The 26,398-nt window shown below is 47.4% G+C and overlaps 1 protein-coding gene across 2 annotated transcripts in view; it reads right to left on the bottom strand.

Annotated features, from left to right (window-relative positions):
• The window catches only part of SLC35F3 (solute carrier family 35 member F3), a 434,652-nt gene that overhangs the window by 140,291 nt on the left and 267,963 nt on the right, over positions 1-26,398 (bottom strand). Inside the window, exon 1 of one of the 2 annotated variants that reach the window (XM_005226233.5) lies at positions 14,540-16,275. The exons of the other annotated variant lie outside the window; for it this stretch is intronic. Within the exon in view, the coding sequence (XP_005226290.2) occupies positions 14,540-14,615 (76 nt within the window). The 5' untranslated portion in view covers positions 14,616-16,275. Of the gene's footprint in view, positions 1-14,539; positions 16,276-26,398 lie in introns of those variants that run through there. 2 annotated transcript variants of the gene reach the window in all.

Below are 26,398 nucleotides of genomic sequence, written 5' to 3'. Positions count from 1 at the left end.
TGTTGACTCTTTCTCTGAAGAAGTAGGCAGGAAGTTCTGCACTTACAAAGTGCAAGAGTCACTGTCTTAAGGAGAAGGGACTCAGAGCTGGACTCAAGGATAATCCACGGGCTGGCCTGGTCCCAGGCTCCTGGAAGCGGAGGGGTTATCATCCTGAAGAGAACAGGAGAAGAGACTGCCCCATGACACCTCCATCAGTAAGACCTACACGGTTAATTTTTCAAAGTTTTTTTTGAGGGCTAATTTTCCTAACTGCAAAATTCACTTGTTTCAGAAGTGCAATTCACAATTCTTAGTAAATCTACAGAATCGTGAATCTATCACCCCATCCAGTCTTAGAACACTTCCATGATCTCAAAATGGGTCCTCATGAGTGCTCTGAAGTCCCTCCCCAGCCCCCTGCCCCCATCCCAGGCAACCACAAATCTTCTATCACTACAGATTTGCCTACTCTGGTTTTTTCATAGAAATTTGTCGACTTTTTCATCTGAGTTTTTACTCAGCATAATGTATTTGAGGTTCCTCCATGGCACTCACGGCATGCGTCAGGAGTTCATTCTTTTTATAACTGGATAGTAGGGCAAATGGCTAGTCTAAATTTTGCTTATCCAGTTATCAGTTGATGGACAAGGGTACAGTTTCTCGTTCTTTGGCTACTGTGAATAACGCTGCTATGAACACTCATATATACAGTAAGTCCCCTACACATGAACCCGCAAGTTGTAAACTTTCAAAGATGTGAACGTGCATTCCATCAGTGCCAGGAGTGAGAGACATTGCAGCTTGCCCTCTGTCTCCTATTGCTGATGATCTTTCAGCTCTACCATCTCCCATCTCCACTGCCTCCTCCAGGCAGTACCTCTTCTTGCCTGTTCACTTGATGCCAGACCCTGTATGCCAGCTGTCATACTGTACTACTGTGCTTTTCAGGGTATTGCACTGGAAAGTTAAAATGTTTTATTTTTTGTTTGTTTTTATGTATTGTGTGAAAAGTATTATAAGCCTATTACAGTACAGTACAACATAGCAGATTGTGTTAGTTGGGTACCTGGGCTTACTTTGTTAGACTTAGGCAGAAATCAGACTTAAGAATGCACTCTCAGAACAGAACTTGTTTGTATGTTGGGGACTTACTTTAAGTCTTTGTACAGATATGTTTTTGTTTCTCTTAGATGGACTAAAGTTTTAGCCAATTTATTGAAATGTACTGTGAGGCATTGGAGAAGGCAATGGCACTCCACTCCAGTACTCTTGCCTGGAAAGTCCCATGGATGGAGGAGCCTGGTAAGCTGCAGTCCACGGGGTTGCTAGGAGTCGGACACGACTGAGCGACTTCACTTTCACTTTTCACTTTCATGCATTGGAGAAGGAAATGGCAACCCACTCCAGTGTTCTTGCCTGGAGAATCGCACAGAGTCAGACACGACTGAAGCGACTTAGCTGCTGCTAGCTAGCTGTGAGGCATAAGGCAGACACACACTCTTTCCTAGGGGAGCTTGTCCATCCAAGTGTTGGGGTTTACGGTATCCACGTTGTAGATGGGTCAATGTCTCCAAATTGACCCACATAAGACACAATTGATGGCTGCTCTGGGAACAGAGCCCCCACCCTTTTCTTTTTCTGGATTGCCCAGGGAAGAGGGCTTGATGAGCGATTTCCCCATTTGCTGATCACTGACGCATATATCCTTTCAGGGCCTGGTCATCCAATGAAACAGCTTTTATAAAATCAGGAGCTTGGAAGAAAGCTTTTGTTTATGGCCACTTGCAAGTGTAATCCATCTCCCCAAAATGCAGTTTCGGTTTTGTTTACCTCATCTGCTCATTAAATACTTGCTCAGTGAATTTACGTGTGACTGTTTCATTTAAGACATGGTTTCGCGGGAAGGGAAGAAAAGGCTGCCATATGTGTAAGGCCACCCCGGACCCTGGGTGTCCCCAAAGCAATCCTGATGTCACATATCCTGATGGATGATGCCCACCTGCACTTGTCAAACTTCTGTTTGTATTCCTGGCCTTTGGGTCAGAAAATATTCCCATTATTCATGCATGATGAAGGCTCAGTCACACTTGTGTCTGGCAATGGGCCCCGGGAAAGATGGACTCCACAGATAATGAAAGCTGACCCTGAGTAAGGGAGAAGAAGAGGGCACGGGGAAGCAAAGGGCAAGTGACGAGTTTTGTTTTTTTTTTTTTTTTATTTTTTTTAGACTGCATGGTCCTGCCATTGCACTGCTTGTAGGATCTTAGTTCCCCAACCAGGGAATTGAACCAAGGCCCTTGGCAGTGAAAACATAAAGTCCTAACCACTGGACCCCCAGGGAATTCCCCAAGTGACAGTTAAGCATACAGCGTATATGCTCTCTGCCAGGAGATTACACAGCTTTTTTCAAAACTTGCCTTAATGTTGGCAAAATATGACTGTTCTTCTTTTGTGGGACAGCTGAGGGTCTCACAGTTAGTCTCTCAAGGTCACAGAGTAGTGAGGGGCTGAATGCAGTTCCAAGCATCCATCTGACCCCAAAGCATCCAGAGGAATGTACAGCATCCTTATTCTTCCCTTTGGAAGTGATTGGTGCTGACCACCCTGGTCACATCTGCCGATCACTAAAGAGGGGCTTTAAGTTTTCAAAAGGACAGACTCTCTTTTTACATTTGGAGCATCCTGAGTGTGTATGGAACTCTGGGTTGGGGTTCACCAACATGAAATGAAGACTTTTGTGAGCTGAATGGCTATGTCCTCCTTCAATTTATACATTAAGACTGTAACCTCCAACGGCTGCATTTGCAGTTGAAGCCTCTAAGGTCATAGGGTGGGGCCCTGATCTGATAGGGTTGGTGGCCTTATGGGAAGAGAGACAGCAGGGAGCTCTTCCTGTGGACATAGAGAGGAGCTGCATGAGGACACAGCAAAGAAGTGGCTGTCTATAAGCCAGGAAGAGCACCTCCACCAGAAGCCAACTTTGCATACAACTTGATCTTGGTGATTGCAGCCATGAAATTAAAAGACGCTTACTCCTTGGAAGGAAAGTTATCACCAACCTAGACAGCATAAAAGCAGAGACATTATTTTGTCAACAAAGGTCCATCTAGTCAAGGCTATGGTTTTTTCAGTGGTCATGTATGGATGTGAGAGTTGGACTATAAAGAAAGCTGAGTGCCGAAGAATTGATGCTTTTGAACTGTGGTGTTAGAGAAGACTCTTGAGAGTCCCTTGGACTGCAAGGAGATCCAACCAGTCCATCCTAAAGGAGATCAGTCCTGGGTGTTCATTGGAAGGACTGATGTTGAAGATGAAACTCCAATATTTTGGCCACCTGGTGCGAAGAGGTGACTCATTAGAAAAGACCCTGTTGCTGGGAAATACTGAGGGCAGGAGGAGAAGGGGACGATGGAGGATGAGATGGTTGGATGGTATGACCGACTCAATGGACATGGGTTTGGGTAGACTCCAGGAGTTGGTGATAGACAGGGAGGCCTGGTGTGCTGTGGTCCATGGGGTTGCAAAGAGTCGGACACGACTGAGCGACTGAACTAAAACTGAAACTGATCTTGGACTTCCAGCCTGCAGAACAGTGAGAAAATAGTCTATTAAGTCATCCAGGCGGTGGTACTTTGTCATGGCAGCCTGAGCAGACTGGCCTGAGGGTGTTACAGCAGGGAGTGCACTGTGTTTGTGAAGGTGTGAGGCACAGACCGAGAGCTGTCACTGTGCAGGAAGTGGTGACAAGCTGTGGATGAGTATTTATTGTGATAACCTCTTAGAAGAAATGCCGCCATATCGTAACCAAGAGAAGACTGAAGAGGCATGTGATATGGCATGCTAGACAGCATCCTAGAACAGAAAAAGATGGTGGGTAAGAACCAAAGACGGAGAAGGCAATGGCACCCCACTCCAGTACTCTTGCCTGGAAAATCCCATAGATGGAGGAGCCTGGAAGTCTGCAGTCCATGGGGTCGCTGAGGGTCGGACACGACTGAGCGGCTTCACTTTCACTTTTCACTTTCATGCATTGGAGAAGGAAATGGCAACCCACTCCAGTGTTCTTGCCTGGAGAATCCCTGGGACGGGGAAGCCTGGTGGGCTGCCGTCTATGGGGTCACACAGAGTCGGACACGACTGAAGTGACTTAGCAATTAGCAAAGAACCAAAGAAATATGAATAAATATGAATTTTTGTTAATAATAATGCATCAATGTTGGCTCATTAATTGTGATAAATGTACCATACTAATAGAAGATGTTAACAATAGAAGAAATTGGATGTGAAGTATTTAAGAACTCTGTACTATCTCTGCAACTTTTCTGTAAATCTAAACTATTCTAAAATAGGGCATCTCTGGTGGCTCAGTGGTAAAAAATCCATCTGCAATGCAGGAGACATGTGTCTGATCCCTGGGTTGGGAAGGTCTCCTGGAGAAGGAAATGGCAACCCACTCCAGTGTTCTTGCCTGAAAAATCCCTGGAGAGAGGAGCCGGGCAGGCTATAGTCCATAGGGTCGCAAAAGAGTCAGACATGACTTAGCAACTAAACAACAACAACTCTAAAATACAAGATTTATTTAAAAAAATAAAAGAAAAAAATAACTGCCATGAATGACTACATTAGAAATACCAGGTACTTCCCTGAATTGCTTAAGCATTTGCTGTAATTTGGAGAAGGCAATAGTACCCCACTCCAGTACTTTTGCCTGGAAAATCCCATGGGCGGAGGAGCCTGGTAGGCTGAAGTCCATGGGGTCGCTAAGGGTTGGACACGACTGAGCGACTTCACTTTCACGCACTGGAGAAGGAAATGGCAGCCCACTCCAGTGTTCTTGCCTGGAGAATCCCAGGGATGGGGGAGCCTGGTGGGCTGCTGTCTAAGGGGTTGCAGAGTCGGACACGACTGAAGCGACTTAGTTGCTGTAATTCCTGGAGATTAACATGCAGAGATAGATGACAACATGGCAGTTGCAAAGTTGTTTTTAAAAAACAAAATTATTTCCCTGGTGTGGATACAGAACTGGGAGGTGAAGGAAGGCTGCTTTTTAAAAGGGGGTGGAGCCGCTTGGCAGAAGGAACTTCACTGGAAGTTCTACCTGGCTGCAGCGCTAGTCTGAATCAGCCCCAAATCTGGCCTGCTCCCCAGCCATCATCACCACCTCCAAAAACAGACACTAGTACTGGCCTTTCCGCCCCACTCCTCACATTCTTAGAGGTCCCCAAGTAACTCCCAATATCCAAACCACACTGCCTCTTGCAGTGGGTTTAAAACAATTCTGGAATGTTCACAGCTCAAAGCAAACATGACTTCTGAGAAGGTGAGTGGATATGGGTAAGCTTGAGATAATGCCCTTAGCGCCTTGGGGGAGGGAAGAGGCCACCTTGGGAGGGGAGCAAGGGCCTGTTTGGATCTGTGGTCTGAAGACACCTGGTCTGGAAGGGATCAGTTTTAATCCCCACACCTGCCAGTCGTGGCCTGTTAGCCTCCAGGGTTCCACCGCCTGCCCAGGCACATCATACCTCTGTTCACAGCAGGCACTCACCCCAGAAAGATCGGGGGATATTCCTGCACTGCTGGGACCCGCACACAAATACCAACTTATGTACACACTCCTCTTCTCTCAAGTCTGTGTGGTGGGATTCAGGCTGTTGTGCCTCACAGGGAGACGGGGGTTATAGGAAGGCAGACTGTGTGCAGCACAGCCCCCCAGGAAAGAAGGGGTACATGGAGTCTCTCCCTCCGAAGGGGAGCAGGGAAACAGGGTGATATTTTAACTGGTGGCCTAGGTGGTTACACAACTCATCTTGATGCACAAAGCACTGTCTTCTAGAACATCTGGTTCTCAGCAGAGTCATAAAACATCCATCTCTAAGGCAGGACTGAGGGTGCTTGTTCAAGGACCCACGTGCGGTCAGCTTAAGGTATCAAAAGTCCTCCCTGGCTTCGCTCCACCCTCTGCCTGGGCTGAGGGTGATGGGCTGAGCGCATCCCAGGCAGAGAGGCTTTGATGCGGAAACATCCAGGCCAGCTCCAGGCAAAGTTGGAAATTTGCACACTCCTCTTTGGGGTCTTTCTAGACCTCTTTCTGTACCCCCATCATGGGGGGTTATTGTCTGGAGTCCATTGCTTTCCTGCTGCTGAAGATTCATAGAATCTAAGTACTCATTTAACTTTTCTTCCTCTTCCTGCCCAGATGCCAAATCCCACCCCTGAAACACACACACACACACACACACACATGTACACACATATACATAAATACAAGCATGCACAAACACACAAGAACACACACATACATACAAGCACACATATACACACACATGCACGCACACACACAAGGGGCTTCCCAGATAGTGCAGTTGTAAAGAATCCACACGCCAGTTCAGGAGGCACAAGTGACTCAGGTTCGATCCCTGGGTCAGAAAGATCCCCTGGAGTAGGAAATGACAACCCACACCAGTGTTTTTGCCTGGAGAATCCCATGACAGAGAAGCCTGGCGGGCTAGAGTCCATGAGGTCACAAAACAGTCAGACAGGACTGAGCATGCCTGCACTACTTCCTCTATGAAGACACATGCACACACACACACACACACACACACACACACAGGTCAAATTTCTGACTTTCCCTGGGTCATGTTCCCTCAGTCTCTATCAGCTCTCTGATAGTAAAGAGATTTCATTAGATAAACCAGTCCCTGCTAATGAGTAAGCTACTTACTAGACTCATAGACTCTTTCTGCTGAAACAGCCATGGAAGCTCTACTTTAATCCCCTTTCTTTTCAGAAAAGAGAAGCCCAGGTTCCAGGAGGTGAGAATTAGTTAGTAGGGAAGCAGGACATGAAATGCCAGCATCCTGTGCCCACAGGGCGTTCTTCCTCCACACTCCCCTTCAGTGACACAGTGTCTTAACCAGTGAGAATGGATCACTTGCCAAAAAGGCTTTTAAGAGTTATATCTCTCCTGGGCTCTCCCACACAGCTCCTCCGAACCCTTTCTCACCTCTGCGAGCCTTCATCTCCATCCATCATTTCTGGCAGATGGTGCCACTTCATACATTACAGAGAAGATCCAAGTCATCAGCTCAGGTCCTCGGCTTCTCTCCCCAGCAGCCGACATTTCTGAGGTCTTTGATCTCATCTCTTCCCTTCTCGCCAGGCTAACCATCCCTTCTCTGGCCTGGTCTGTCCTCCCAAGCCCCTCTGCCTCTGGTCTCTGCTGCCTCAATCACACTCTCCTGGGGCAACTCCAGACCTGCCCCAGCACTAGACTCCTTCCTCTGATTTACAGAAACATCAGCTCTCCCTAGGGCTTCCCAGGTAACTCAGTGATAACAAATCTGCTTGCCAACCAGAAGATGCAGGTTCGATCCCTGGCCTGGGAAGATGCCCTGCAGAAAGGAATGGCTACCCACTCCAGTATTCTTGCCTCGAGAATTTCATGGACAATGGAGCCTGACAGGTTATTGTCAGTCCATGGCATTGCAAAGAGTCGGACACAAGTGAATGACTAACACTTTGACCAGATCTCCCCAAATCTCTCCCCTTCCCCTTAAAGAGAACCTAACTCCCCTCACCTCTCCTACTGACCAATACCTTTACTGGCCTCTGCTTTTCTTCTCCTTTGCCAAACATTCACCCCTTGCAATCTGGTCTGTGGAGCAGCAAAATTGTTTCTATAAAACTGTGTCGTGGGGTCCAGAGGTTAGGACCTTGTTCTCACTGTCAAGGGCGAGGGTTTTAGTTCCACAAACTGAACAGTGAGGTCAAAACACAAAACAAAACCTGCTTCCTTTGGCCCTGTCTGATACTGCAGCACAATTTCTCATTCTTGGTTTTCTTCCTGGGATTTCCATGACGCCCTTTGATCTGGGTTCTGCCTCTTCCATCTTCCCAATGTCTGTGGCCAGCAGGCTTCTGGGCCAGCCCGTTCATCCCCACAGTGCCATCTCCAACCTGATTTGTCACTCGGCCTTCACCACCTCTTTCTCCCGGGTTCTTGCCTCCTACACGCAAACACCTGCACTCAAAGGCACTGCCAAGGCCCCACTCTCATCTTGTCTAAATGTGACGCGTCCCCTGTCTCCCCAGCTGTGACTGCCAATGACATCTTAATCTTCATTTATTTTTATTTAACTTTTTTAGGGGGAGCCATGTCACTCAACTTGCAGGATCGTAGTTCCCTGACCAGGGATCGAACCTGTGCCTCTGAAGTGGAAGTGCAGGGTCCTAACCACTGGACTGCCGGGGAATTTAAAGCATCTTCATCTTTAGAGTCCTCTTGGATGACTCCCTTTCTGCCCTCCAACTTCAACTCTGTCTGTGATATACTTGACTGTTTTTGATTCTACTCTAATTCCTTTATAAATATTTATTGTGATTGGTGAAATCACCTTCATGGTTCATTCTGAACATCAGAGCCATGTATCCCAGACTCAGACAGTGTCTCCCTTCTCTTCTTCCACACCTCCCGCTTCCTACTAGTTTCAGTCTACTCTCCCAGGCCCAGAATTCGAGAGGCCCTCCAAGTTTGCCTGTGGCCAGCCTTGACCTTGGACCTTCTTCCCCTGACTTCTTCAAATAATGTAAGCTCTGTCCCCACCAGACTCCCACAGGTCTCTGCCAAATGCTACCCTCTCCTAACTCTGCATCTTGGTCTGCAGGGCTACCCTGCCTGGAAGCCCATGTTCTTACCTTTCCCCTAAGACACCAGGGTTTCATTAGTGGCTCATATGGTAAAGAATCTGCCTGCAATGCAGGAGACCTGGGTTTGATCCCTGGGTTGGGAAGATCCCCTGTAGGAGGGAATGGCAACCCACTCTAGTATTATTAGGCTTCCCTGGTGGCTTGGACAGTAAAGAATCTGCCTGTAATGCAGGAGACCTGGGTTCAGACCCTGGGTTGGGAAGATTCCCTGGAGGAGGGGCATGGCAACCCACTCCAGTATTCTTGCCTGGAGAATCCCATGGACAGAGGAGCCTGGCAGGCTACAGTCAATGGGGGTCGCAAAGAGTTGGACCTAACTGAGCAACCAAGCATAGCACACGATGACACCAGAGGGCAGAGGCGTGGCCTCTACCGTGATGCTGCGATCATGCTCCCAGAAGACCAGTTTGAAAGGAAACACAATCATCACCTGGAGTTCAGTGATGAGAAGGGTGCTGAGACCACATCAGGCTCAGCAGGAAATAGTGTCCTGTTAGATTATGTCATTTTGACAACGCAAGGGTAAGAGTGACAGGAGTGGCTATCCGTGTCCCAGCCGCAAGTGAGCTCCAGGGATTTCCCTGGCAGTCCAGTGGTTAAGGCTCTGGGCTTCCAATGTAGAGGGCCCAGGCTCCATCCCCAGTGGAGGAACCAAGATCCCACATGCAGTGGGCCCGACCAAAAAAAAAATTACCTTCCAACATGCAATATTTCTTTGCGACATTTCTCACTTGTTTGGGTCAAGAATTATAACTGGCTCCTCTTAGCATCCCCAGTAATATCTGGTTCCTTCTCTTGCACATATTAGGTAACACACTGGATCAATACCGGAGTGATTTTTGTCCTTGAGGTTTTAGGCCTAGAGCGATGCAACCTAGGAGACATTTTGGGCATGGGAATCCTTTGGCAGTACACTTCTCAAGACAAGAGGTTTCTAAGGTTGACCCTCAGGGCTGCACGTCCCCGAATAACAGTCTTATTCCTTTAATAAAAACAAAGGAAGTGGCTTCCCTGGTGGCTCAGTGATAAAAAATCAGCTTGCCAATGCGGGAGACACGGGTTCGATCCCTGATCTGGGAAGATCACACACGCCATGGAGTAACAAGGCCCGTGTGCCACAACTATTAAGCCTGGGCTCCAGAGCCCAAGAGACATAACCACTGAAGCCACATGCCCTAAAGCCCAGGCTCCACAACCAGAAAAGTCACCGCAAAGAGAAGCCCGCGTATCGCAACTAGGAAAAAACCTTAGAATCAACAAAGACTCAGCACAGCCAAAAAGTAAAATAAATGAAACCATCTTTTAAAAACCAAAAAACAGAGGGACTTCCCTTGTGGTCTAGAGGTTAAGAATCCACCTTCCAATGCATGAGACATGGGTTCGATCCCTGGTTGGAAAACTAGGATCCCACATGCCTCAGGGCAACATACCACAGCAAGAAGCCCCGGTCTGCAAGAAACACCTAACACAGTCATAAATGAATAAACAAAGGAGCCAGCTCGAGGCTGGGGGAGGCTGAGACAGGCTGAGCGCCCTGAAGCAGAGGCAGTAGTAATAGCAACAGCAGTGGGCCCTGGGAGCCACAGCAGTGGTCCAGACCTCCTAGTCACACTGTGACGGGAGGAGATAGGTACTGAGCACTTACAAAGCGCTAGGCAAATATGCCTGTGTAGCCCGGCACCCTTGCTTCTTCCTTTTTTTCTAATAGAATTTTATCTAAAATTTTTTATTGGCCATGCTGCAGCTTACAAGATCTCAGTTCCCTGACCAGGGATTGAATCCAGGCCTTCTGCGGTGGAAGCACAAATTCTTAACACTGGACTACCAGGGAATTGACAGTACCCTTGATTTCTCATTGCACAGCTTCTATGAGTGAATCCCTGATGCCTCAGTTTCCTCGTCTGTAAAGTGCAGTAATAATGCTTCCTTCCTTTAGAAGGCAAAGAGATTATGTAGCCATCTCCCCAAGCAAAGTACCTGCAACCTATCATAACACTCATTAGCAGGAAACTATTACTCTCATTATTACTGGAGACAGATCATCACCCTCATTTCCATTCAAAAGAACTGACTCCCAGAGAGCTTTAATCATCAAGCCAAAGTCACTTGCTTCAGCAGGAGAGGTAGGCCCCAAATCCAGTCCACAGGCCATGGCGGCCTCCTGGGGGAGTTCATTGTCCTGTTCTCAGCCATTAATTCCTACTGAATGCAATTTTATTAAACATGAGTTAGTTGGTTGTGAATACAGATGATCCAAGTAAAGATGCGTTACTGATCAATATCCAGTGTCTGGGTCCAGGGGGAACGCCAGGAAAGGAAGATGAAAAAAAACAAGGTGTGCCGTCAGACAGGAGAGATGCCATCAACCTGGCTGAAGTCCCTTTTCAAGACGCAACTCCTCCTAGAGCCCAGGCGCAGTCCCCTTCTCACGCTTTCTGGCAGGACCTGTGCACTTACCCTTCCCTCTGCCTGAACCAGCCTCCCCTCCCTCCCTGCCTGACAGGTTTTCTCACTTCAATTGCAAGGACTCTACCTCAGAAGGCTTCCTCCACAGAAAAATCTCCCCCTCAGGAAGGCCTCCTCCTCCTCCTCAGGCAGACCTCCTCCTCCTCATCCTCTTTCCCAGGAAGGCTTCCTCCTCCCCTTCCCCCTCCTCAGGAAGGCCTCTTCCCCCTCCTCAGAAAGGCCTCCCTCTCCTTCTTTTCTTCCTCCTCAGGAAGGCCTCCACCTCCTCCCCCTTCCTCCTCCTCCCCAGGAAGGCCTCTTCCTCCTCTTCAGGAAGGCCTCCTCCCCCTCCTCCACCCCATTCTCCTCAGGAAGGCCTCCTCCCCATCCTTAGCAAGGCCTCCTCCTCCTCCCCCTCCTCCTCCCCCTTCTCCTCCTCAGGAAGGCCTCCTCTTCCTCCTCAGGAAGGCCCCCCCCTTCTCCTCCTCCTCCTCCCCCTCCTCCTCCTCAGGAAAGCCTCCCCCTTCTCCTCCTCCTCCTCAGGAAGGCCTCTTCCTCCTCCTCAGGAATCCTTCCCCTCCCCCTCCTCAGATTATCCAGTTATCAGTGTCCCTGCAATTCTCTGTCCTCAGTTCTGAACCAGAATTTACCACCTCCTTCAAAGAATGAAGTGTCATTGCTCCTATTTGCACTTCCAGGGACACCGAGCAGGATCAGAGGAGGTATTTGTTGAGTAAATGAAGTCATCTTGTCCACCATCCAGTTCCACCAAGAGTTGTATTTTCTATTTTGGTTTTATATGTACCACATGCTGGGGCTTTCTTGCCTCCCCTTAGAAGACATACCACACAAGCTAATAAATATTCTTTGCTAACTGCCTTCCATCACTGGAGCCTGTCTGCCATCCACACAGAGACAGCCACAGTAGGGGGACCACCTTATCCTGTGCATCCAAGGCAAAACAAAATGATTCAACACTTCCAAAACTAGCACACAAGATGCAAATGGTTTCAAAAAATAGACCCCAAGCCAAATTGAACACAAATACCAAAGGAAGAGAAGCAGACAGACAGAAAGAGCTACATGAGAGTCTAGGCATACGCAGGGCAGGTTTAATTAGCTCTGCCCTGCAGACTTTCTCTGACACACACACAGGTATCCCATACAAAAAGGCAACTGGAGGTCTTCTAGTATCACTGGAACTCTGCAGATGCTTCCGGATACTTCCAAAAACATCTAGATACCCCACACATGTACTCTTTTTGAGAGCAGCAAGAAGGTTCACCAAAGGTGTGAGACAGTCTGTGGCTGGAGGATTGCCAGACATTTATTAAGCACCTACTGTGTGCCAGGCATGTGCCAGCCAGGTACTGTCACCTACCTACCTACTGACCTGAATGCATTCATTTCCCAAAGTCCCCTGAGGTAGATTGTTAGTTCTGTTCCACAGTCGAGGAAACTGAGGCTCAGTGTTTATGATTTATACACTGCAAGGGGGGAGTCTAATCCCCTGAGCTGCCCAATTCTTAGTTTAATATACTTCCCATTAGCCACAGACATGTATGTGCAAATGTTATTAAGAAAGCAAACCCTGGGCTCTGCTAGGCGATCCATGTGAAGAGTAGGCTCAAGGCTCACCTGGAGGCAGCCCTAAGGGACTTGGGGGAGGGAATCCCCATTTTCACTCCTTGGAGGCCAACCCTAGGCCTGGCTGGAGGGGGGCCTGGGCCTGGCAAGTCACCCTTGCCCTCTGAAGTACCTCTGAGGTCACAGTGCCCAGCTCTGGAGGCCTCTCCATTCATGCCCAGCCTGCTTCTGCGTGCCTCCTGGGAGGTGTCCTGCCCAAAGTGGGCTGGGGGCTGCCTGGGGAGGTACCCCATAACTAAAGAGCAGGGCCGACCGATTTGACTTCATCAGTGAAGACAGAGGTACTTCCCATGAAGACCCCACGAACAAGAAGACACTTCCAGCTTCCCCAAGGGACACAAATATCCAACTCTTCCCCTCCCCAACTTACTTATACCTCTGGGCAAGATCCTCAGGAAGACTTGAATATGCAATGGTGAATGGCTACCCACTCCAGTATTCTTGCCTGGAGAATCCTATGGACAGAGGAGTCTGGCGGGCTACAGGCCATTGGGTCTAAAAGAGTAGGACACGATTGCGTGACTAACGCGTTCTCTCCACACCCCCCCCGCCCCCAGACGTAGCACATGCACTAAATTCAGGTGTGGGTCACTCATACCAAGTCTTTCCTAATATTGGGATGGGGGAAGGGAGAGACAGCCATGTGCAGGAAAAAACAAACGAACAAAAAATCCCAACAATCTTCTAAAGGTAGGAAAGGAGAAATAGTTAAGTATTAAGAAATATATAGAATGTAAGAAATTGTTGAGTTGCAGGTTAGTGCAAAGTGATGTTCTGAAAAGCATGGCTTTTGGTTCCAACAGCTGAGATTCCATTCCTGCTTCTCCACCTACCACTGTGGATCTTGGACAAGTCCATCCACCCTTCTGGGCCTCAGAGGCCTCCTCTCTAGTATGGGGGCAACGGTACTAGGATGACTACTGGCAGGTGCCCTGCCAGCCTCCTCTCCCTCTCAGATTCCCTCTCTCCTAGTAACAAACAAGAGCTCGGGAGGGAATACAGGATCCTCAGAAACCATCACATAGAGGTCCCAGCTCCAAGATCCAGTCACAGGGAAATAGCAGAAGCCAGGTTCGCACTGGGATCCTTAGTCTAGAACAAGGGGTCTGCTTTCCTCAACCCACTGACGGTCCCTTCGCAGCCCTCACCTGGCCTAAGGAGACTCAGCCAGTCCACATTGGCCTCCTGGGAGGAGGAGTTGGGGGCTGAGGCTGTCTCCCTCTGCTTTTCCTCCTTTCCCCATAAAAAGGCAAGGTCCTCTTTACTCCAGCCGAGTGCCCACTGGGTCTGAGTAAGGTTGCTCTCCGGAGCCGCTATGGGTCTCTGCCTCAAATCCCCTGAGTAGGGGGAAAGAAACGTTTTCCAGGCTGCTGGTGGCTTTTCGCTCACCTGCTGGCCCTGCCACGGAGCGGGGCATCGCTTGGCTTGTGGGCTGGGGAAGGCTCAGAGCGCTGGGCGGGATGTCTCGCCTGAGGCAGCCAGCCTTCTCTGAGCTATGCCTCTGGTCTGCCTGGGGGCGGGATGAGGTGAGGTGGGGTGACGCTCCCAACCCAGGGGACTCCGGACAGGCCTCGAAGGAGCTGAAGTGCGGGACAGGAGGCAGCCGGGTGGGCAGCCCGCGACTCCCTCCCCGCAGCCTCTCGTGGCAGCCGGGCGACCGAGCCGCCACCTCCGGAGGCGCGCGGCGCTGCCCCAGGGGCATAGGTAACAGGGTGCGAGGATCCCCGCTCCAGGCCCCGCCGACCCGGTCCGTTACCTTCCACTTTGGTGAGGGTCAGGACCGGACTGTTGCAGGCGCTGAGCGGGGCCACCCGGGCCGAGTGCTTCTTCATGATGAGCCGTCAGCCTGCAGGAGCGCCGCCGCCGATCGCCTACATCCTGGGGCCGGCTGGAGCGCGCCTCGCGGGCCCGTTGGCCTCCTCCGGGGAGGAGCGCGAGCTGCTGGCCGCCCCGGCCCTGCCTCCCGGGGCCGCCGGCCGGGCTCCCGTCGCCGCGCAGGGCTCACTGCGGCGGCCGCCCCGCGGAGCGCATCGTCGCCGGCCGCTCACCCACTCCGCACCCGCGCGCACAGCCTCCCGCTCCGAGGTTGCCGCAAACTCCAACGTCACGTACAAGTGCACTCCCCGCTCCCACCCCGCGGGCTCACCTGCTCCGCCCCCGCCCCGGGCCGCCCGCCCAGCCCCGCAGCCCGGCTTCCTCCCTCGGAGCTCGGCCCCGAGGGTTGCCTCCGGTCGGGGCGGGGGTCGGCCCGCAGCTCCCCGGCAGCCCCTGTCCTTTGCTGAGACCAGCGCACGGGAGGCGAGGCCCTGAGAACTTAGCCTCGGAGGTTCACAAGTTTAAACTGGGAGCTACTGACTTCGGATGGGGAGTTAGCCTCCTCCCTGCGCAAAATCCTGAAGTATTGGTTTACGAGAGGAGTCAGAAAAAAGCAAAGCTTTCCCAGGCTGGCATTAACTTCTTTGGAAGTCTGGGGGCACGTTATTCTGCCTGATCCCCTGGACAGCTCTTTTTCCTTTTGAGGACAATGCCAAGCCCAGAGAAGCAAGGCTGCCACGAGAAAACAAAGGTTTGGGACTTCTGCCCCTGCCCTGGTGCCCCAGCCCTGAGAGGTCCGACTGCCTGGGAAGCAGGGCAAGCTTCATTTCGGCCCAGATCCTAGGTTTCTGCTGCAGCTTTTGCCTCTGCAAGCCCTGGTCTCACCGCTCCTACTCTGACCCACCTGTAAGCTACTGGCCAATGATGCTTGATTAAAAGCAATGACATACCTCTTGCATCACTGGCTGGGCGATCCCTGAGTGACTACCCGGTCCCCAGGACGTTTATCTCATGATGGTGCATCATCACAGGTGCCCAGCCATCATCCTTGTGGAAAGGATGCACAGGACTTGTGTGGCCCAGGAACTCTAAGGGCTTCAGGGGCATCTCATTCACGCAGGCCCAGCCATCGCTTTGGTCTCACTCTCCGCTGGGAATCTGAAGGCTCCGTGCTGATTCCAGGTGGGTTTTGTTGTTACTGTTAAGCCCTTACCTCCCACTCTACTGGTTTCCTGTCACAAAGTGGATGTTCCACTCTATGACGTCATTTTTATCCCCCATAAGGGTAATTCAGTGGCATGGCAGAGGTGGACAGGGGTCTTACAGCAATCCGGTTTCCCTAGCCTGGAACCTACCAGGTATCTCTGATGACATCCACCTGCATGCTCCCAGATCTCTGGTGGAAGTGGCTCCTACCAGTTGCTTTTGTAGGGTTCCTGTTATTCGCTTGCTCTCTAGAACTCCCGAAAAGAACAGCATGACTGCTGGGTCTCCAAAAAGCCAGGGCTTCCCTGGGTCGCTGCCTCATTGCTCTAGCAAAGGAAAGGCCCTCTAGTGGTGGCCTTCGCACTGTGCGCCTCTTACTCGGACCTTGTCCCCAGGACCCTAGAGATGACACCACAGTAAGTCAATAAACCGTTCCCTTCTTTGTAAAAATTAAGCACAAACAAAAAGCAAACCAAAAACCCCAAAAAAATCTCATCTATTAAAGAAGACCTTTCAGCATAATATTCCCACGTGTTGTTTCATCAGTCAACTTTTGCCATATACACAATAACTAAATAAAATAAACATCACATCATAACTTACCCATTTTATGAGCACTATGTATCAAGTACTGTGCTAAGTGTTTTACATAAATCACTTCATTTTCTACTCGCAAAAGCTCTGCAAAATTGTTACTTAGTTTTACAAATGGGGAAACTGAGGCTAAGAGAAATGAACTAAATGTTCCAGGTAATATAGAAACCAGCTGAGCAGGGATTTATTTATTTTTCTATTTATTTTTCAATGGAGGAAAATTGCTTTACAATGTTATGTTGGTTTCTGCCATACAACAACTTGAATCAGCCTTTATATACATATTCTCTCCCTCTTGAGCGTCCCTCCCCTCCCTGCATCCCCCCTCCCCCAGGTCATCATAGAGCATCAGGCTTGGCTCCCCGTGTTAGAGAGCAAATTCTCACCAGCCACCTATTTTACATATGGTTCTGTATCTATGTCGATACATTCTCCATTTGTCGCACAATTTCCCTACTGTGTCCACAAATCTGCTCTCTACATCAGTGTCTCCATTTTTTCCCTTGAGCAACTCTGAACAAATCAGAAGCCTACACCTACAACTGCTATGCTATTCTTTTATGTTATAAAATGTAAAATGTAAAAATTCCATGTAACTATTCCAGTTGAGGTAGGAGACACAGTAATCTGTAATCCATTTCCTTTCATTTGACTGTGGTTTTAGGAGAGCTCACCGTGCTCATGCTTGTCTGGACTGCCAAACTCATTTTGCTGCACAGGTCACAACCAAAATGTCCAATAAGTATCTGCCTAGCTGGTTTTTTAGTTATCTGTACATGTGTGCACACGAAGTTGCTTCATTTGTGTCCAACTCTTTGTGATCCTATGGATGGTAGCCCACCAGGCTCCTCTGTCCATGGGATTCTCCAGGTAAAAATACTGGAGTGGGCCCCATGCCCTTCTCCAGGGGATCCTTCATGACACAGGGATTACACCACCATCTCTTATGTCTTCTGTACTGGCAAGCAAGCTCTTTACCCCTAGTGCCACCTGGGAAGCCCTTTTAGGTATATATTTTCTATTTATTGCAATCTTAAGTGTAATTCAAATATATAATTCAGTTCAGTCGCTCAGTTGTGTCCAACTCTTTGCGACCCCATGGACTGCAGCACGCCAGGCCTCCCTGTCCAACACCAACTCCTGGAGTTTACCCAAACTCATGTCCATTGAGTCGGTCATGCCATCCAACCATCTCACCCTCTGTCGTCCCCTTCTCCTCCTGCCCTCAATCTTTCCCAACATCAGGGTCTTTTCAAGTGAGTCAGCTCTTCGCATCAGGTGGCCAAAGTATTGGAGTTTCAGCTTTAGCATCAGACCTTCCAATGAACACCCAGGACTGATCTCCTTCAGGATGGACTGGTTGGATCTCCTTGCAGTCCAAGGGACTCTCAAGAGTCTTCTCCAACACCACAGTTCAAAAGCATCAATTCTTCGGCGCTCAGCTTTCTTTATAGTCCAACTTTTACATCTATACATGACCACTGGGAAAACCACAGCCTTGACTAGACAGACCTTTGTTGACAAAGTAATGTCTCTGCTTTTTGATATGCTATCTAGGTTGGTGATAACTTTCCTTCCAAGGAGTAAGCGTCTTTTAATTTCATGGCTGCAGTCACCATCTGCAGTGATTTTGGAGCCCCCAAAATAAAGTCTCTCACTGTTTCCATGGTTTCCCCATCTATTTCCCATGAAGTGATGGGACTGGATGCCATGATCCTCGTTTTCTGAATGTTGAGCTTTAAGCCAACTTTTTCACTCTCCTCTTTCACTTTCATCAAGAGGCTCTTTAGTTCACTTTCTGCCATAAGGGTGGTGTCATCTGCATATCTGAGGTTATTGAGATTTCTCCCGGCAATCTTGATTCCAGCTTGTGCTTCCTCCAGCCCAGCATTTCTCTTGATGTACTCTGCATATAAGTTAAATAAGCAGGGTGACAATACACAGCCTTGACATACTCCTTTTCCAATTTGGAACCAGTCTGCTGTTCCATGTCCAGTTCTAACTGTTGCTTCCTGACCTGCATATAGGTTTCTCAAGAGGCAGGTCAGGTGGTCTGGTATTCCCATCTCTTGAAGAATTTTCCACAGTTTATTGTGATCCACACAGTCAAAGGCTTTGGCATAGTCAATAAAGCAGAAATAGATGTTTTTCTGGAACTCTCTTGCTTTTTTGATGATAGATAATTAAATATTACTAAATACCCTTGCCATTAATTTCACTCTAGGACATTTTGCTACCCAAGAGGTCATCACCTCCTTGTGGCTTTCAATTTCTGCTTATCAAAGAGATGGTATGGTACCAGTTCTCAACTTCTTCCCCTTAGTTTTAAGCATTGAGTGTTTTTCTCTATTCAACTCTATCAGCCTGTGTGCTCCCTCACCTTGTGTTTCAAATAAAAAACAAACTTCCTCCACTCCTTTAAAAAATATTATGTTTATTTATTTATTTTTGCCACACCACCAGCTTGCAGAATTAGTTCCCTGGCCAGGGATGGAATCCATGCCCTCTGCAGTGGAAGCTTGGATTCTCAAGCACCGGACACCAGGGAAGCCTCCTCCACTTCTTTTTAAATCAGGAGGCCCTGCTACTTTCCATAGGAACACTGATACTCCTCAGTGTACATCTTTTTCGGGAGTAGGTGTGATGCATGCAGGCTACGTAGCTTCAGTCATGTAAACTCTGTGTGATCCTGAGAGGGTAACAGGTAGGAAGGCCAGGGGTCTCCAAAGGGAGGAAATAGGCTGCAAGTGTCAGACATTTTTATCTCTCTTAAGCTGCAGGAGGAAACTATCGATATTTTTTTCTTCTCCATACAAAGTTAAAAGGTTTCTCTTAAAATACTGTGTTACCAAAATGACACCTGGTTTCACCGGAAGTTAACTATTCTCAAACCTTGAGATAACCAATGCATTTTTCTTATGGAAATGTTTGTCTTAAGCTATGCTAATGTACTATGCATTTACCCCAGACTCTGTCTTCAAGTTGGTTCTGCCTAATGGTTCAGAAGCCTTTGACTGTATGGATCACAATAAACTGTGGAAAATTCTGAAAGAGATGGGAATACCAGACCACCTGACCTGCCTCTTGAGAAACCTATATGCAGGTCAGGAAGCAATAGTTAGAACTGGACATGGAACAACAGACTGGCTCCAAATTGGAAAAGGAGTACATCAAGGCTGTGTATCGTCACCCTGCTTATTTAACTTCTATGCAGAGTACATCAAGAGAAATGCTGGGCTGGAGGAAGCACAAGCTGGAATCAAGATTGCCGGGAGAAATCTCAATTACCTCAGATATGCAGATGACACCACCCTTATGGCAGAAAGTGAAGAGGAACTAAAGAGCCTCTTGATGAAAGTGAAAGAGGAGAGTGAAAAAGTTGGCTTAAAACTCAACATTCAGAAAATGAAGATCATGGCATCTGGTCCCATCACTTCATGGGAAATAGATGGGGAAACAGTGGAAACAGTGTCAGACTTTATTTTGGGGGGCTCCAAAATCACTGCATACAGTGATTGCAGCCATGAAATTCAAAGACGCTTACTCCTTGGAAGGAAAGTTATGACCAACCTGCTAAGTCGTGTCAGTCGTGTCCGACTCTGTGCGACCCCATAGACGGCGGCCCACCAGGCTCCCCCATCCCTGGGATTCTCCAGGCAAGAACACTGGAGTGGGTTGCCATTTCCTTCTCCAATGCATGAAAGGGAAAAGTGAAAGTGAAGTCGCTCAGTCGTGTCCAACTCTTCGCGACCCCATGGTCTGCAGCCTACCAGGCTCCTCCGTCCATGGGATTTTCCAGGCAAGAGTACTGGAGTGGGTTACCACTGCCTTCTCCAAATGACCAACCTAGATAGCATATTGAAAAGCAGAGACATTACTTTGCTAACAAAGGTCCGTCTAGTCAAGGCTATGGTTTTTCCAGTAGTCATGTATGGATGTGAGAGTTGGACTGTGAAGAAAGCTGAGTGCTGAAGAACTGATGCTTTTGAACTGTGGTGTTGGAGAAGACTCTTGAGAGTCCCTTGGACTGCAAGGAGATCCAACAGTCCATTCTGAAGGAGATCAGTCCTGGGATTTCTTTGGAAGGAATGATGCTAAAGCTGAACTCCAGTACTTTGGCCACCTCATGCGAAGAGTTGACTCATTGGAAAAAGACTCTGATGCTGGGAGGGACTGGGGGCAGGAGGAGAAGGGGACGACAGAGGATGAGATGGCTGGATGGCATCACCGACTCGATGGACGTGAGTCTGAGTGAACTCCGGGAGTTGGTGATGGACAGGGAGGCCTGGCGTGCTGCGATTCATGGGGTCACAAAGAGTCGGACACAACTGAGTGAATGAATTGAACTGAATGGCTCAGAAACTACTTGACAAACCAGTATGTTATACTCAGATATTGTTCCCCTAATCTATGTAAACAAAACTATTTGTATGGTAACTTGCCTTTCTACAAGATTCAAGTTAATCATTTTATGGCCCGGGATGAATCATCTGGTGCCAAGATTATCCCTAAATGCATCTTATGGGTGAGAGGCCTGGTGCCATTCTGAGTTTTAAGACATACCTTTCTTTCATTAACAGACTGCTAGTGACTATATAACATCCAGCTGAAGACTAGCAGGGGGGTACTCTTTCTGCCCCCTTCTGATGCCTATGTCAGAAGCTTTCTCTATCTCCTTTATACTTTAATATAAGTTTAGTACACAAAAGCTCTGAGCGATCAAGCCTCGTCTCTGGCCCCAGATTGAATTCTTCTCCTCTGGAGGCCAAGAATCCCGGTGTCTTTTCGTTCAGCAACAACCTTTCAATCTCATGGACTCTAGCCTTCCAGGCTCCTTTGTCTATGGGATTCTCCAGGCAAGAATACTGGAGTGGGTTGCCATTTCCTTCTCCAAGGTGTGATGGGGATTCATATTTAAAAACTGACATACATAAGAGTATTCTAGAAAGTTAACTGTGTACTGGTGTATGCGTATAAACCAGTATCTTAAAAATTCAAACAATTTAAAACTCTATGCTGGAGCTAGGCTATAATGATCTAATTCAGGGATACCTAGAAAATCACCAAGTTTCCCACTCAACAGCCAAATCTCAAATTAAAAAAAAAAAAAGTGCTAATAATTCTTTCAATAACAATAAAAAAGAGACATGATCCTTGAAATATCAATGGAAACAACTCTGAATAAACAATATCCAGGACAGAGGATGGATCACTTGACCTCTCTTCTTCTTTGGAGGGTATGTTGTTGTTTAGTCACTAAGTCGTGTCAGACTCTTTTGCAACCCCAAGGACTGTAGCCCGGCAGGCTCCTCTATTCATGGGGTTCTCCAAGCAAGAATACCAGACTGGGGAGCCATTCTCTTCTCCAGGGGATTTTCCCCACCCAAGGGAAAATCCTTGGGTCTTGAACCCAGGTCTCCTGCGTTGCAGATTGTTTACCACTGAGCCACCTGGGAAGTCCCTTTGGAGAGTATGAGTGGGAGCCAATAACTGAACAATATTATTGGGCATCCACCTGTCTTAAATTTAGTATTACAGAGATTAATCTGAAAGCAGATCTGGGATGACATTTTCCAGGTCATATTCATTAACAGCTCTTCCTTGCCATCTTCTAAAAATGTATGGTTCACTCATCAAAGTCAAGCATTTCGTCAGCTCTACATCAGATGGCCGCTGTTCTGACAGAAGCGTGTTCTTTGTCTCTGACCCCACTCTGTTGTTTGTTTTTCTGTTTCCCTCAATGCAGTTGAGGACGTGGGATATTTAATGGCAGTTTGTGGCAGCCTGGTATGGTGTACTCATGGAGAATAGATAGTCTAGCTTCTCTGCTCTATTTTGCTTTTGTTTTCTTCAGTGTTTCTCCTTTTATTTTTATTTATTTTATTTTTTAAAAAATTTTATTTTATTTTAGGGAGAGGGTGGGATGATTTGGGAGAATGGCATTGAAACATGTATAATATCATATATGAAACGAGTCTCCTTTTATTTTTTAATTGGAGTATGATTGCTTCACAGTGTTGCTGTGTTAATTACTGCTGTACAATGAAGTAAATCAGTTATACGTATACATATATCCCCTCCCTCTTGAATCTCCTCCCAACCCCTCCCGTCCCACCCCTCTAGGTTATCATGGAACACCAAGCTGAGTTCCCTGTGCTGGACAGCAGGTCCCCCCTAGGGAAATATATAGATGCTTTTGAACTGTGGTGTTGGAGAAGATTCTTGAGAGTCTCTTGGAATGCAAAGAGATCAAACCAGTCAGTCCTAGAGGAAATCAACCCTGAGTATTCATGGGAAGGACTGATGCTGAAGCTGAAGCTCCAATACTTTGGCCACCTGATGTGAAGAGCCGATTCACTGGAAAAGACCCTGATGCTGGGAAAGACCGAGGGCAGGAGGATAAGGGGATGGCATAGAAGGAGATGTTTAGGTAGCATCATTGACTCAACGGACATGAATTTGAGCAAATTCATTCACTCTGGAGACAGTGGAGGACAGAGAAGCCTACTGTGCTACAGTCCATGGGGTCACAGACAGACATGACTTAGGGACTAAACAACGACAGCAACAACATCAGGAGACACAAATAAACGTGTGCATAGTATTAGAGATCCTTGTAGCCACAAACTGTAAATGACACAAGTCTATCAACAGGGAAGTAATCTGTCACGTGTTTATGTAATAGAATATTTTAAGCAATGTAAATAAATGGGGTAAAGCTGGAAAAAAAAGAAACTAGATGGTCTCTGTGTGTTTGAAGTAAGTTCAGTGAATAGATACGAGGGTAACAAGCCTTTGATGCAGAATTTACATACCACAAACCCGATTTTTATACTCCCTGACCTGCCCCTAACAACCTTCTTGCTATCTCCCCACTTCCCACTTGCAAACCAAAGAGAAAGAAGTGGAAGAGGGGTCCCAGAGAAGAAAGGAGATGAAACAGCTGGTTTCTCCTACCACCAAGTGGCTATATTTCAGTCGCAACCCACAAGTAGGGGCCTACCCATGGCCCGTTAGGAAGAAAGAGGCAGATAAGCTGGGTGAATCACCCCGAAGCAGGTGCAATGTAGGGCCTGGCCAATTCCTCAAATTCTGGAGGCCTACCACACTTCCTCCTGGCATGGAGCTCCCAGCTCTGGGCTTACGTTCAGGCTCCAGCTTCCCTAAATAACTCGTGCTGCCCAAATAACCTAACCTGACTTCCTGAGCAGACTCACGATTCTGCCATCCATAGGGGTCACTGGCCTATTCCTTCCTCTCTGCTGGTATGTGAATACATATAGGGCCTCCATGGTGGCTCAGACGGTAAAGAATCCACCTGCAATGCAGGAGACCTGGATTCAATCCCTGGGTTGGAAAGATCTCCTGGAAGGGAATGGCAACTCACTCCAGTATTCTCGCCTGGAGAATTCCAAGCACAAAGGAGCCTAGCGTGCTACAGTCTGTGGGGTCACAAAACATCAGACACAACTGAAGCGACTAACACTTTCACACGATAGTTAACTAAGGCATCCAATCTCTTTGGTGGGGTTAAGTTGTACTTATGACTCTCTTGAGTTTCCATGCAAGACAGCATGGAAAATACCTTGAACAATGGCCAAGAGCTTGAGTCTGAACTCCAGCCTTGCCAGCTGGAGTGACCAACCTTCAGTGGTCACTCAGCCACTTTTGTCCTCAGTTTCCTAATTTGGGCACAAGAGGGTTTTCAAACTCTTTCCTGGTCTCTGTGCAAAGCAACTCTACCTTACTTGTTGGGGTTCCATGGTAGATCTGGCTTATAAAAACAGTTGTCACTGCAAAAAGAAAGTTTTGAAAACCATTGACTGGAGAGTCTCCAAGGTTCTGTTTGGCTTTAAAATCAGTGGTGTGTGAAATTATCTTTTTAGATACAACAATGTCAATGCCTCTAAAGATCTTAATGAAACTTATTCTTTGTGAATATCTCCACTTAGTTAAGCAGATTTTTGCTTTAAGTAGTTTTCTCACTTTTTGGACAAAGCTAGAAGTACCTTTACACTTGTTAAAATTCATAAAGTTGTATAATACAAAAGAAGGATCAACTATAAATTACACATCATTTAAAAAATTAGGCATATGTTTTACATATACAACTATATATAACTGATTTTAATATTTAATAAAATATACCTTTTATCATGTTTTGGCTATTCTTTTCCTATTCATTTTGTTCAATTCTGTTCTTTCATTGCAAAAAAAAAAAAACAAAAAAACACCACTGATTGTGATCAACTAAGTTGGTTTGATTATACTTCACTCATGGGTCATAATCCATGTGATCTGAAAAATATTGTTAACAATAACATTCTTTGTGTGCAAAAACATTTACTTAATCTGTTCAAGATACATAATAAAAATTTAAAATCCAGTCAAGATTTTAAACAGATAGAAAACAGACCACTTCAATTAATTCACTCTGAAATATTTAACACTGTCACAGTCCTTTACAGTATTAAGGAGGAAAAGTAACAAATTATTCCTGTGGTTACCGGAGTTTCAAAATTATCACTTAAAGTAGCTCCAGGAACCAGAAATGAACTCTTACCCAAGTAAGTCAGTCTGCAGCATTCAGAAGCTTTCAGAGAGGAGCAACCATTGCAAAGGAGAAAAAATCTAATGATTAAAAGAAATTAACCCTCATGCATCGGGCAGCTCATTGCCCTGACCTGGCAGGAATAACATAACCTTTTTCAGTAACTTCATGCGCAGGTGCAGGGCAGCCTTCTCTATTTTCACATCTCCCTTCTCTTCTTGGGTGAGGTGTATTACCAACAAACTTGGGCTCACTGGTGTCCCATTGGGATTTCTCCTCTTTCTCTAAGGAGGAATGTCAAGGTTGGATAACTCCGGGCAAGACATCAAGAAGCAGGATCACTGGATGTCACCAGTGGGCTTCCAGACACATTCCGTCCAGGCATCTCCATACCTGCTCCATGGTCACTAGACAACAGCTGGCCCTGTGGTCATGCCGAGCCCAGAGCTGGGATCATGACGGACAATGGAGGGCACACAGAGGCTGGAACAGGATGTCTGGTAGCTTCCTCTATGGATCCTAGTCAAGAGCTTGTCTTTGCTCAGAGGCAGACAACAGGGGGCAGACATCCTCGAAGAGCAGCGTGGCTGGGGGTGGGGGCTCCTAGGTGGACACCTGGAGTAGCCTGGGATTCCCCCTCCTGGGACTTCAGAGTCCTAACTGAGTATCAGCACAGATGAAGGGTGTAGAAGGCCCACACTATGTCTGGTCCCCAACAGGTATTCAAGAAATTATGGTTCTCCAGCCTGGATAGGAGGGGAATTTAGGGGAGAATGGATAAGAGTATATGTATAGCTGAGTCCCTTTGCTGTTCACCTAAAACTATCACAAAATTGTTAATCAGCTATATTTATATATAAAATATAAAATATATATTTTAGAAAAGGCAGAAGAACAAGAGATCAAATTGCCAACATCTGTTGGATTATTGAAAAAGCAAGAGAGTTCCAGAAAAACATCTATTTCTGCTTTATTGACTGTGCCAAAGCTTTTGACTGTGTGGATCACAATAAACTGTGGAAAATTTTTCAAGAGATGGGAATACCAGACCACCTGACCTGCCTCTTGAGAAACCTATATGCAGGTCAGGAAGCAACAGTTAGAACTGGACATGGAACAACAGACTGGTTCCAAATAGAAAAAGGAGTACGTCAAGGCTGTATATTGTCACCCTGCTTATTTAACTTCTATGCAGAGTACATCATGAGAAACGCTGGGCTGGAGGAAGCACAAGCTGGAATCAAAATTGCCAGGAGAACTATCAATAACCTCAGATATGCAGATGACATGACCCTCATGGCAGAAAGTGAAGAAGAACTAAAGAGCCTCTTGATGAACGTGAAAGAGGAGAGTGAAAAAGTTGGCTTAAAGCTCAACATTCAGAAAACTAAGATCATGGCATCTGGTCCCATCACTTCATGGCAAATAGATGGGGAAACAGTGTCAGAC

Source organism: Bos taurus, chromosome 28 (assembly GCF_002263795.3).
Source record: "Bos taurus isolate L1 Dominette 01449 registration number 42190680 breed Hereford chromosome 28, ARS-UCD2.0, whole genome shotgun sequence".
Lineage (NCBI taxonomy): Eukaryota > Metazoa > Chordata > Mammalia > Artiodactyla > Bovidae > Bos > Bos taurus.
Note: the sequence above shows the minus strand (reverse complement) of the source record. Positions and strands in the feature narration are given on the sequence as shown.